This window comes from Chrysochloris asiatica, unplaced genomic scaffold (genome assembly GCF_000296735.1).
Source record: "Chrysochloris asiatica unplaced genomic scaffold, ChrAsi1.0 scaffold00082, whole genome shotgun sequence".
NCBI classification, from domain to species: domain Eukaryota; kingdom Metazoa; phylum Chordata; class Mammalia; order Afrosoricida; family Chrysochloridae; genus Chrysochloris; species Chrysochloris asiatica.
Genome location: NW_006408600.1, coordinates 3,316,373 through 3,329,836, shown reverse-complemented (window position 1 = coordinate 3,329,836; position 13,464 = coordinate 3,316,373). Strand labels below are relative to the sequence as shown.

General features: G+C 39.5%; 1 protein-coding gene across 1 annotated transcript; it reads right to left on the bottom strand.

Annotated features, from left to right (window-relative positions):
* Window positions 1-5,176: 5,176 nt before the first annotated feature.
* Window positions 5,177-13,208, bottom strand: MOCS2 (molybdenum cofactor synthesis 2). Its single transcript, XM_006865760.1, is given in 6 exon segments — window positions 5,177-5,207; window positions 5,392-5,510; window positions 8,832-8,955; window positions 10,593-10,743; window positions 11,355-11,482; window positions 13,111-13,208. Coding segments are annotated over 6 exon segments (651 nt in total).
* Window positions 13,209-13,464: the final 256 nt, after the last annotated feature.

Genomic DNA, 13,464 nt, shown 5'->3' with positions numbered 1-13,464 from the left:
ATTGGCTCTTGTTCGTATGGTACCTCTTGAAATGGTTGAACATTAACCATTTCCTTTTGGTACAATGACTCTGTGTATTCCTTCCATCTTTTCTTCATGCATTCTGCTTCATTCAATAATTTCCCCAGAGAATCTTTCAATAACGGAAGTCGAGGCTTGAATTTTTTCTTCAGTTCCCCCAGCTTGAGAAATGCTGATCGTGTTCTTCCTTTTTGGTTTTCTAATTCTAAATCTTTGCATATTTTATTATAGTATTTGGTTTTATCTTTTCGAGCTGATCTTTGACATTTTCTGTTCAGCTCTTGGACCTCTTCAATTCTTCCATTTATTATTCAATGTATTACCCAGTCATAATGCAAGATTCCATGGCATGGGGAAAGGGAGGGAGGGAGGAAGGTTGCACCAGATGCTCACTTTCAGGTAGATCCTTTTGCTCAGTCACAAGTACTACAACTACACAACATGCCAGGTATGATTCATATGAGACACAGTACTTAACACCAAGAGTACATGAGTTCATGTACTAGTCTAGGTAGACACTGTGGAGAGCACAAAGCCTCCAACCTCACCAAGTGTATAGTCTAGCAAAGGAGTTAAAGATATTATACATGAGGCGGTAAGTGCCACACAGAAATATAAAGCCATAGAAGAGGACAGTGGTGGTTATGTGTTGTGGAGTTAGTTCTGACTCATAGCGACCCTGTACAGGGTTTCCGAAGCTGTAAAATCTGTACAGGAGCAGAAAGCCTCATCTTTCTCCCGTGGAACAGCTGGTAGTTTCGAACTGCTGACCCTGAGGTTAGCAGCCCAATTCATAACCAGTACACCACGTGAGCTCTTAGAAGAGGGCAGTAGTTTGCACTTTAAATAGGTTCATCAGAAAGACTAATGCAGGAGATTGAAATACAGTGATGAAACAGACGATGAGACTCCTTGGAAGAGGGATGCATAAAAGGCTAAGGCATGAATAAACTTACTACACACCAGCCACAGCAAAGCAGTGAGCTTGGTCTGAGAGAGAAGGTAAGAAGGGCCGGCAGGGACCCCATTATGTTGGGTCTGATAAACCAAGGACTTTAAAGCTCTTGGATGTGATTAGCATTTGGGAGGTTCTGAATAGGAATAAGCAAGGAGGGGGAAGAGCAGAGACAGGGGCAGAGGCAATCAGTAAGAGGCCATTGTAGTAGTCAAAGAGGAATGGAGGGCTGGCTGGCACCAAGAAAGTAGCTACATTCAGAATATATGTAGGACTCCATTTTGTGAGTCTTCATTAACTTCATCCAGGCAGCTGAGATTAAGACCCAAACTACTGGCTTTTAAACTATTATTTCCTACAACATATCATGGTGTGGAGCTGTGGGGTAATGTGCTGAACTGCAACATTGGTTTGGATCACTCAGTCGGTGGTTCAAGCCCAACAGCTGCTCCTCAGAAACCCTATACAGGGTCGCTATGAGTCGGAACCAACTCGACGGCACTTAACAACAAAACATCATAAATAAATGACAAAAAAATTCACAAAATATTTAACTTGTTACGTTGATTCAAAGGTGAAATTCTGTTCAGAATGCGGCCAGTTCAAAAATACTTGACATACAATTCAGTTGAAGTTTCTACTTGTTGAGTGAACTTATTGAGCTATTGTCCATAGTTATGAATCCAAAGTGACCTTGAATGAAGCTTTCCAGGTGATTTTTCCCCTTCTTTTTTTAATGTTATTCTTCTGCTTCTCAGAGCAGCCAAGTTGCAGAGACCCTAGAGCAAAGTATCAGAGAGAGAGAGAGAGACGCTACACCTGGTCTTAATATCTCAACAGCCACTTACCTCTGCCACCTGTTGAGGAAGTGAGGGTCAGTGCAGACACCGGCTAAGTTCAGAATAGTGCACTAAAACTCTAAGGGATATGTCTCGGATGCCCCAGATGAACTCCTTAACTTCTGTATTGGGGACTTAAAAGTATAATAGCATGTGTTCCAGACTTAAAATCTACTCAGTGAAGGCACAAAGGAGCCCCGGTAGTGTAGTAGGGTACGTGTTGCAATGCTAACCACAGGTCAACAGTTTGAATCCATCAGTTGCTCTTTGGTAGGAAGATGAAGCTTTCTGCTCCTGTAAAGATTTGCAGTCCCAGCAACCCTACACAGGGTTATTATGAGTCAGAACCAACTCGACGGCACATAGCAGCAGCAGTAATGAAAAGTGGAAATCTTTAAAACCTCTTTATAAAAACAAAATTGCATTAGGCAAATCTGCTGCACAAGACCTTTTTAAATAGTTGAAGACCAAAAATGTTAGCTTGAAGACTAAGGTGCGCCTGACCCAAGCCATGGTATTTTCTATCACCTCATATGCAGGTGAAAGCTGGACAGTGAATAAGGAAGACCGTAGAAGAATTGATGCTTTTGAGTTATGGTGTTGGAGGAGAATATTCAAAGTGCCATGGACTGCCAAAAGAAACAATAGATCCATTTTGGAAGAAGTGCAGCCAGAGTGATCCTTGGAGGCCAGGATGGCTGACTTCGTCTCTCATACTTCGACTATATTATTGTCAGGAGGGACCATTCACTGGAGAAGGGTACCATGTTTGGTAAGGTGGAGGGTCAGAGAACAAGATGAAGACCCTCAGCAAGACAGATTGGCAAGGTGGCAGCATCAATGGGCTCAAGCGTGGTAACAATTGTGAGGTTGGTTCAGGACCACGCAGTGTTTTGTTCTGTCGTATAATAGGGTCACTATGAGTCGGTACCAACTCGATAGCACCTAACAACAACAAAGAAATACTGGTACCGTAAGATAAGCACTCAACCGCAAAGTCAGTTTGAACAGCAAGGTCTGTGGTTCAAACTCACCAGCCGCTCCTCGGAAGCCCTATACAGGTTCGCTATAGGTTGGTACTAACTTAACAGCACTTAACAACAACAACAAAGAAATATTCAAGTACAGTAACACTGAAATGCACACATTTCTCACATTACCATATATAACACCATACACATGAATAACATGGAAGCGATACTTACAGTAGCACAGTAACCCCAGGGAATGTGCTTTCAGAGGTAATGCACTGGACTCTGTCCCACCAAACCCAAATGGAGGCAAGTTAAAGTTTAGTGGAAGGGAAAGAGAGGCACTGAACAGAGAGACCTAATGGTACCATGGTTAAGGGCTTGGATGCTAACAGGAAGGTTAGCAGTTCAAACCTACTCAGTGACTCCTTAGAGAGATCTGGTGGTAATCTGTCCCCATAAAGATTACAACGTTAGGGGACCCTGTTGGGCAATTCTACTCTGCAAACACAAGGTCACTTTCAGTCAAAATGAACTATGATGCACAAGAACAAAGGCTGAAACCAGCTGGGCAAGGGAGTCTGTGTAAGGGAGGAGCTGCCTTCCTGGGTACCTTTCTGGCCAATGTCTATGGATCAGGTCAAGGAATCTCACAGCTATCAAATCAATTCTAACTCATAGCAATGCTACAGGACACAGTTGAACTGCCCCCATAGGGCTTTCAAGGCTGGAAGGAGACTGCCACTGGTAGGTTCAACCTATCTGTTAACAGAAGAATCCTTAACCACCAGGCCTCCTAGGCCAAGGACTATGTCCTAAGTAACCAGGAGATTCTTATAGTCAATGCGGCTGTCCTGGATATAGCCAAAGACTGGATACAGAATCATCCCAGTAGTACTTGAGCTTGGTGCACAAGGACCACCCTGTGAGTGCTGGCACAGAACAGGTGTTTAATATTAATTAAATAAGGATTCTGTTTTCACGGGATTAATAAATAATTATTACTAGGTTTCTTATCTGTGGCAGAAACAAGGAAAAATATAAGAAGTTTAATCACTGGTTGCCCCAAAGCATTCTTTTCCAAAATAATGAGGACTCTTAAGACATTTCCTAGAAAAGACAGTTTAAAACTTCAATCTGAATCAGAAAGAAGACTATATGTTCCAAATATGCAGAGGGCAAATTTTGCAATGGTGATGACTGCCCAACATTATGTCAATATTTACTACTTAAGAATTAAGAGGCACTATAGGAGTCCTGGTATGGTGCTGTGGGCTAATGCGTCAGACTGCAAAGTCAGTGGTTCAAGCTCACAAGCTGCTCCTTGGAAACCCTATACAGGGTCGCTATGGGTCGGAATCAATTCAACAGCTCTCAACAACAACAACATAGGCTCCTAACCTCAAGGTCGGCAGTTCGAAACTACCAGCCATTCCCTGGGAGAAAGATGAGGCTTTCTACTCCCGTAAAGATTTACAGCCTCGGAAGCCCTGTACAGGGTCGCTATGAGCCGGAACAGACTCCACGGCACTTAAAAACAACATACTGACATCCAGCTACACAGTATATAAGTTGATCAAGCAAAACCAGGATCACTATTCGCAATAAAGACTTTGCATAAAACTTAATGAATTAAAAAAATGAGATTATAGAAGCAACTAAAAGCAAAAATATCTGAAAATGCTTTAATAAATGACATGATCTTCCCTTTTAATTGATTGTGGACCAAATATTAAACATCAACACCATTAGAACATAAATCGCATTGCTGTTCCTTTATCTGTTTTCAAAATTTCATTCCAAGTTTTATACTGATATAATATTAAATCTAATAAAATACAAAAGTTATCTGTGGTAAGAGTATAGATTGGGACAGATTAGAATTGTCTATATAATAAAATATATTAGGTATCATTGCTGGGTAAAAAGAAAAAGTTATCTGTGGTAAGAGTACAGATTGGGACAGATTAGAATTGTCTATATAATAAAATATATTAGGTATCATTGCTGGGTAAAAAGAAAAAACCCACAGGAAAAATAATGTTTTAAAATTTTTCTGATCATGTCTTTATTTACTTTCAGTTCATATTTAAGTACGTAAGTTCTAAAAAGTACATGTTGACACTCTCTGCTACTGGATTTTTATATCATCCAGCTCTGCCAACATTCACATCATATATCCCTGATACCAATGCAGCCACTGGATGTGAGAAAAAGAGGGAAAGGAGAGAGGAAGGCTCTCTGAGCTATTCTAGTCCATGGGGAGGGGATACCCATTACTGGAAGCTGAGTTTCAATCAGAACTTAGTCATGGAATGGTATGTCTACCACAGGCAGCTTTCCTCACATTGAAAGCGTCTCATTTCTTCTCTAGAGCTCATCCTCTCGCTCTACTTGTTATAGGACGGGGACTTCCGGAAGCTTGTGGACAAATAGAATTCAAAGATAATGGTAGAACTTTTAGAGTCCCTTAATCTAAGTGCCCCTCCTATACACTGACTTACTTTACTTTTTTCTCTCCCGTTTGTCTCCCTGGTGACAAATAAAACATTGTGCACCCAGTAAAGGAAGATTACTGAGAAAAAAATTTAAAATGTAGTCATACATGAAAGTCTTAACAGATTTAAATTTTAGTGCTCTGAAAATAGAAGTGGTTTAATCACAGGTTGCCCAAAAGCATTCTTTGTTTCTTTTCCAAGATGATGATGACTCTTCATACATTTCCTGAAAAAGAGAAGCATGACATGCATTCACAATAGAGCACTTTAATACACAGAGATACATTAGAATACATCAGGCAAGTGAATATCATAATCTAGTTACGTCTGTTCCTCTTTTAAAACTCCAATAAACATTTGTCTAAGGCACTGAGAGAAAAAAATAAATAAACATGTCTCCTACACTTAAGGATCCCAATCTAGTAAAGGAAACAGACAGACAAGCGGCTATAACTTAACAAGATGCAACACAAAACGGAATGAATGAGTTTAGTTTAAGAGTGTGTGGGGGAAGACAAAGTCCCCACTGAATAGTTTTCATCTTGTCTAGATGGGTCTGGTCAAAAGAGATGGGGATAAGATACTTATGATCCAACAGTGAGTAATCGTTATCATGACTTATTGCAACTGTCATAGTTGTAAAGGTAAAAGTTTTGTAACAAAACCTGGGAAGTAGTTAATCTTACAGTCAGGAAACAAAGGACCCTAGGACCATCAATGAAGAAGAGCACAAGTGGAATGTGGGACCGTGTCCAGAGAAGCAGTAACACCACAGATGGAGGCAGAGATGGGGACATGGAGAGAGGGAGCAGCTGAGGACTCTAGATTCATGGGAAGAGAGGGACTAAAAGACAGCGGCCAGGAGGCAGACTTGCAGAATGTGCCCTTTGGTGCTGTAAATTTTTACATATGCCTGAATGTTTAAAAAAAAGAGAGCTAAAATGAATAGAGAGAAACGCTGTTAACTGATGGTACATGGAGGGGATTATAATAATTGTAATGAAACAAAGTATATGATTCATTGAATTTAAAACTGATGATCTACCCTGTGAACTTTTCACTCAATTCACAATAAAAACTTAAAAAAACAAAACAAAAAAACTGGGAATAAATGATGGAGCATGACAGGAGGTAGTACAGGTCATCAGTTTTTAACTATTTCTTTTCTTTATAAACACATCCACTACTTAAACATTTCTAAACATGTTTTTCCAACTGCATAAGGCTGATTTGCATTAGCTGTTCATATAAGTGGCCATCAGCAGAAGGACTTACACAGCATTGAGCTGCTCTAATGAGACCTGCTTTACAAAGTACAGTCTGGGCCCTACCCATCTACCCCATTTTCTACCTTGAACACACATGATCTCAAAGTACAGGCTGGGACTAGAACCACACTTGAATTTTAAACAATTTGTGGAAAAGAAAGGAAGAACATATCACTTGTTATTCTTACTCTATAGTCAAATTCTGTTTCTGTATGGACAGAAATACAAATTCAGTTGTCCTCTGAACAATCCTTTATAGACAGAGAAAAGCAACAGACAGAAATCCAGCTAGTCCTTAAGTCGTAAAAACAAAAGTGTATCCCAATTCCTACCCTGTCCTTAACGTTACCTCTAAGGAGCTCTGGTAGCGTAGTGGTTACGAATGGGGCTGTTAACCTCAAGATTGGCAGCTCGAAACTACCAGTTGTTCCGCAGGAGAAAGATGAGGCTTTCTGCTCCCGTAAAGATTTACAGCCTCAGAAACCCTGTGTAGGGTCGCTATGGGTCAGAACCAACTTCACAGTACATAACAACAACCCTGTCCTTTATTTTCTGAGGCTACACTGTCATCTGGAGTCCTGGTGTGGTGCTGTGGGATAAAACAAGGGCAGTCTGAACCACAAAGTTTATAGTTCAAACTCACCAGCCTCTCCTTGGAAACCCTATACAACAACTCCTTCATCTAATTTCTGTCAGTTATTTACTATCTCCCAGCTCATTTTAGAATTACTCTTCCTACCTCTCCCTCCTCTGGGGCCTGCCTCATGGTCTATCAAAATTATAACACCCTTGTTCATAACAAAGCAGTCTAGACGTATATCACAATGGGTTCAAATTTCTATTTGGAAAGGTCACTACATTTTCACATGTCCTTGGGTTCAGACTCTTGTTTGCTCATCCCTACCACTGCCAACTGCAGCCAGAGTGCTCCTTGGAGGCCAAGAAGGCCAAACTTCGTCTCTCATACTTCCGACATATTGTCAGGAGGGACTAATCGCTGGAGAAGGATATCATGTTTGGTAGGGTGGAGGGTAAGAGAAAAAGAGGAAGGCCCCCAATGAGATGGATTTGCCAAGTGGCAGCATCGATAGACTCATCGTGGCAACAGTAGTGAGGTTGGCCCAGGATCAGGCAGTGTTTCGTTCTGCTGTGCATAAGGGTCGCTGTGAGTTGGTATCAACTCAATGGCACCTATCAACGACCACCATTAACTGAGCCAGCAAGCTAGTAGGAAGGCTTAACCTTGAAAAATCTTAGTCATCTGCTTTGGTCTTATGACCTACAGGTTCATTAATCCCTCAGCTCTGCTCTCTGTCACAATGATCTGGACAATCCTAGTTTTATGTGTAATCATGCAAAAGCAGAACAATATTGCTGTCAATGTTGCTACACCAGGGGAGAAAGTAGAGAACTGGGCCTTTTCATTCTAAAAATCGTTCTCTGTTTAGTCAAAAAATTTTTACCCTAATGATTGGTATTACTTATTGACAAAAAGAGCAAACTATAATTCCCTTTTATGTTTTAAAATCCACTCATTACATTCAAAACGAAACAATGGTCCCTTATTTTTTCGTAAAAAAGGAACTCTAGGAGGACTAAGTGCCTTGATTTTAACTACTGCCTACACGCTGCTATTAAGTGTTGTAGAGTCGGTTCCGACTCATAGGGACCCTGTATAGCGTTTCTGAGGAGTGGCTGGTAGGTTTGAACCACTGACCTTGTGGTTAGCAGTCTAGTGCTTATACTATTACTCCACACCAGGATCCCAACTGCCTAAATAGCCATGCATTATTTATACTCTTCAAAGAAAATGTTAAAATTCAAGAGAAATACTTTGTATATGAACCACTGGCACAGTTTAGAGTGGGAATCTTAATTCTTACCACTTGTTGAGGGTTCCTCTGTGCTATATCCTATTTGAAGCATCTTTTATGGTTAACCAATGTTGAAAAGGAGATATTATTTAAAAGTCCTATTTCATAGATACAGAAAACATGTTTCCATAAAGCCAAGGAAGAGACACAAATGCAAACTATATGTACTTTTTACTTGCCAATATTGTTGCTGTTGTTGTTAGGTGCCACTGAGTTGGTTCTGACTCATAGCCACCCTGTATAGGGTTTCCAAGGTGTGGCTGGTAGGTTTGAACTGCTGACCTTGTGGCTCAAACTGACCTTGTGGTCAAGCACATTATCCTGCAGCACCACACCAGGACTCCTTTCTTAAACAGTCCCTGAGAAAACCCATGTTCAAAAAAATTAGATATTGTTGTAACTTGCCTTTTTCCATATGGGTACCTTGGCTTTTAAAGACTCGATGGCATAGCTCACAGCTTCCAGGGATGCAGCCCTGTGGGCTGAGGATACAGCAATGATTATGCTGGCTTCTGACACGGGAACCAAACTTTAAAGAGATGAAGAAAAGATCAACTCTCAATCTACGTGTCAAAGAATCTGCTAGACACATGAAAATAAACTACAGTAAGTGCTCCTAGAACTCTGTATTCTATAGCTGATTTATTTAAAGAGCCAGTTTAATAATCCTTCCCAGTTACATTTAGTAGAAGGGATACTATTAGCCACATCTTGATGTGGCTAATATGCCAGCATCCATCCACTAACATTGTTTGATGGGTATCAAGAAGAAAAGGATCTTTTCATTGATTCAACAAACATCTGATTCAAACACACACGGGATAGTGGCAGGTGACATTTAGAAATGCACAATGCAGCATGCTGAGTGTGATGTAGAATTAAAAATATTACACTAGTAATAAATATGGAGTAAAAGGGTTAATAACATTAATTAATAATAAAACTAGTGACTATTAGTAACGTTATGTTGTTAGGTGCTGTTGAGTTTGTTCCAACTCATAGCAACCGTATGCACAACAGAACGAAACATTGGCTACACTGCTTGAACCTATGTCACCCTCACAAATTTGATACTCTTCAGCCTACTGATGCTGCCACTGTCAATCCACCTTGTTGGGAGGTCTTCCTATTTTTTGATGACCTTCCACTTCACCAAGCACGAGGTCCTTTTCCAGGGAGTGGACTGAAGTAAGAAACAACAAAATCTCACTAAGGAGAACACTCCAGCTATATTTCCTTAAACACAGAACTGTTTGTTCTTCTGACACTAATCTCTAACACCACAATTCAAATGCAGCAAATCTTCTCTGGTCTTCCTTATTCACTGTTTAACTTTTTACATGAACATGAGGCAACTGAAAATACCATGGCCTGCACCAGGTGCACCATAGTTCTCAAACTGATCTTTGCTCTTCAACAACGTTAAAGAAATAGCATGCAGCAGATGTGCTTAATGCAATATGTCACTTGAATTCGTGGCTGCTGTTTGCATGAGTGTTGATTGTGGATCCAAGTAAAATGAAGCCTCTGACAACTTCACTCTTTTTTCCATACATCTTGATGTCATTTACTGGTCCAGTTGTGAAGATTTTTTTTTTCTTTACATTGAGGTGCAATACATATTGAAGGTGTGGTCTTTGATTTTTATCAGTAAGTATTTTAAGCCCTTTTGGCTTTCAGCATTATAACATCATAGTTGTTAAAAACAGAACAACAGCTACTAAATATAATAGACACAGTCTCAATTACTGGTTTCTTCTTTAAAGCCTAGAACTCTACTCTTCTTGGCAGTGTAGCAAGCAAATGAATTTAATGACCTTCAAAGGCATTACATCAAAAAGAATCTCCAGCTGACTGTGCAATACACAGTTCTAAAAAGGCTTCCAGCACTGTAGCACACCTCTGCACAGGCCTTTAGGCTGGGGCTAGGAGTCTTTTACATTTGCACTTTGTCCCTGTTACCTTACCAGAGACAACAGAGCTCCCAATGGTACAACACAACAAGCTGCCTTTGAAGGCAATGATGAGATGGCTCTCCTGTTCTCCCGTAATAACTCACAAACCTTCCTCTTGTGATAACACAGAATTCCAGTGAAAGATTCCAGAATCAGAATTAGCACAAAGGGGAAGACAAACGATACCATACACTTAAAAGCCAAAACATACCCGAGTCGATGGAACACTGCTATGTGCTTGATTGGCCATCGCTGACGAATGTCACCACAGATTTTTCTGACTTCATTTTCTGCCATTGGCAAATATGCTTCATATTCTAAGCTAATGACTTTTTTCCCTTCAAAGTTATTCCTTGTTGTGCCTAAAAACACACACATACACACAAACATGTAATATTAGTTAAAACAAGGTTTCTTCCTACAATATATATAGAACATTAATAAAACAAAAAAAGGAATGTTTTTGAATAGGAAAACAGTGAACTAATTCCTATAGATAGTACTTGGGAATTTTCTAAAGAAAAAAATCTCAGTTAGGAAAGCAGAAGACAATGAACACACAGATGACCAAGAATTTAGCAAGTGCACTGAAACTCAGCTAACATTATGACATCTTCCTTTTCTGAGTAACAGGTAACAGTTGATACTTAAAAGGAAAACAATTATGTTATCAGGATAACCATCAAGTACATTTTTTCCCTAAATATTTGAAAAACTATGAGATCTTTCTCTTGAGAATGGCTTTTTACCTGACTTTTCTATGTCTTGTTAATCTATATAGGTTAATTTGAAGGTTACTAAAACAGGAATGAAAAACAGTTCTAACTACCACTAGTCTTGGTGTATTATTGCTCAATATGTTAAAAATCTGTGGAAAATTAATGATAGTGAACATTAACACTGAATATGAGAAACATTATGCAATTGCTATTATCTTACACAGTCAATAAATGCTGTGAAAATTACAACTCACCTACAAATAGGGAGATTGCACCACAGAGCGGAGAAGTCACCAACTGTGAGACTTCATCAACTGAAAGCTTCTCAGGAGTGAATTTTATTATATCTTTTGCTTTCTCTTCTATTTCATTCATCTTTTGCCTAGAAACAAGACATTAACAAACCTTAACACTGAAATTAGGGACAAAACACTCAACTTTTAGGCTATTTTTCAATTTATTATTTTTGTCTATATTGATGTGCATGATTTAATCTGAATGTTATTAAATTCGTTATTTATGCCTACATTGGATGTACACCACTTATTCCTATAAAAACAAGAACAAATAAAACTTTAGTAAAAACTCAATATATTTATAAATGTTACTACTAAATTAGGCATGCTATTAAAAGGAATTTTACTATTAACATGATCATTTAAAAATACAATCCATCTCATACAGAAACTCATTCCAAATTCTGCTAACCAACCAACAAACAAAACCCATGTCCGCTGCTGTTGCTCTGATTCACAGTGACCTTATAGGAGAGTGAATTACTCCATAGGGATTTCAAGGCTGTAATCTTTACAGAGGAGTCCTGGTGTGGCGAGTAGGATAAGCACTGAACTGCAGGTCGGTTTGAACTGCAAGGTCAGTTTGAACCACAAGGTCGGTGGTTCAAACTCACCAGTCACTCTTGGAAACCCTATACAAGGTCGCTATGGGTCGGAACCGACTGAATGGCACTTAACAACAACAACAACAGGTTTCTAAGGCTGTAAATTTTTATTAGAGCAAAAAGTCTCATCTGTTTCCAATGGAGCAATTTGTGGGTTTGAACTGCCAACATATTAACAGTACAGTGCTTATCCTATATGCTAGCAATGCTGCTAGGTAACATCATGTTGTATTTGTTAAGTCCCGTGGAGTTGGTTCTGAATCTCAGAGACTTTATATAGGGTTTCCAAGGTGTAGCAGGTGGGTTTGAACCACTGACTTTATAATGAGTAGTCCAGTGCTTATCCTACAATGCCAAATCAGGAGTCCCACTGACATCATATAGGATAATTACACAGATCATCAAATGGTGAATAATTACATAATACCGAGAATCATGGCCTAGCCAAGTCAATATATATTTTGATTTGGTGGGGGATGCAGGGGGGCACAATTCAATCCATAACTGAGACCTTTCAGAAGCAGATTACCAAGTCAGTCTTCCATCTAGGTGGGTTTGAACAGCCAACCTTCTAATTAGTAGTCAAGCACTTAACTATTTGTGGCATTCAGAAACTTTCAAAGAGCACTGGCTCTGTAACTGATAAGCACCAGATTGTGAACTACAAAGTTGGTGGTTCAAGCCCACCAGCCACTCCCGTAAAATTTTACAGCTTCAGAAACCCTAGACAAGGTTTCTATGAGTTGGAATCGACTCGACAGAACTTAACAACAACAAGGTCATTTGTAAATTTTATAACTTCCCTGAATTTCTGTTTTCCCATCTGTAAAATGGGTATATTAATATTCCAGAGCCCAGCACTGTGCCTGACACATAAGGCCTCAATAAATCATGTCAATGAATACATCAAACCAACCTTAAATCAAATAATTTACGATAGGGTTGATACAGAGATGGTGGCAAGTGTCCAGGAGTCTGTCTGTACCAATAAAGAGTGGTTGCACCAATAGAGTTGGTACACAGACTTAATAGAATACAGTAACAGCAAACCAGTTATAAGTTATCATTCTGCTGCACAGGTCTGGTTAAGAAAAACAAATTCCACATACCCAAGTGGCTCAATGGTACTACCCTCCACTGATGGGGGGGATAATGGCAATTTCGTCTCCAGATTGAAGCAGGAGGAGTTGATCTCCAAGCTCGACATATTCTTGACGAACAGCAAATATCACTTGATTTCTGACATCAGCCAGTCTGAAGGGAAAAAAGTATATTCTGAAGTATCACTACTATGATATAAAATCTCTTCAACTGAAGTTAAGGATATTAAATAAATTCTTCTCTGTGAATATCATCTGCAAACTTGTTAAATTAACTTCTCATAATCTATAGTGAAAGGACATATCCATAAATCATATGTTAAATTGCTAGTGATATTTCACTGGATGATGTGTGACCTGCAG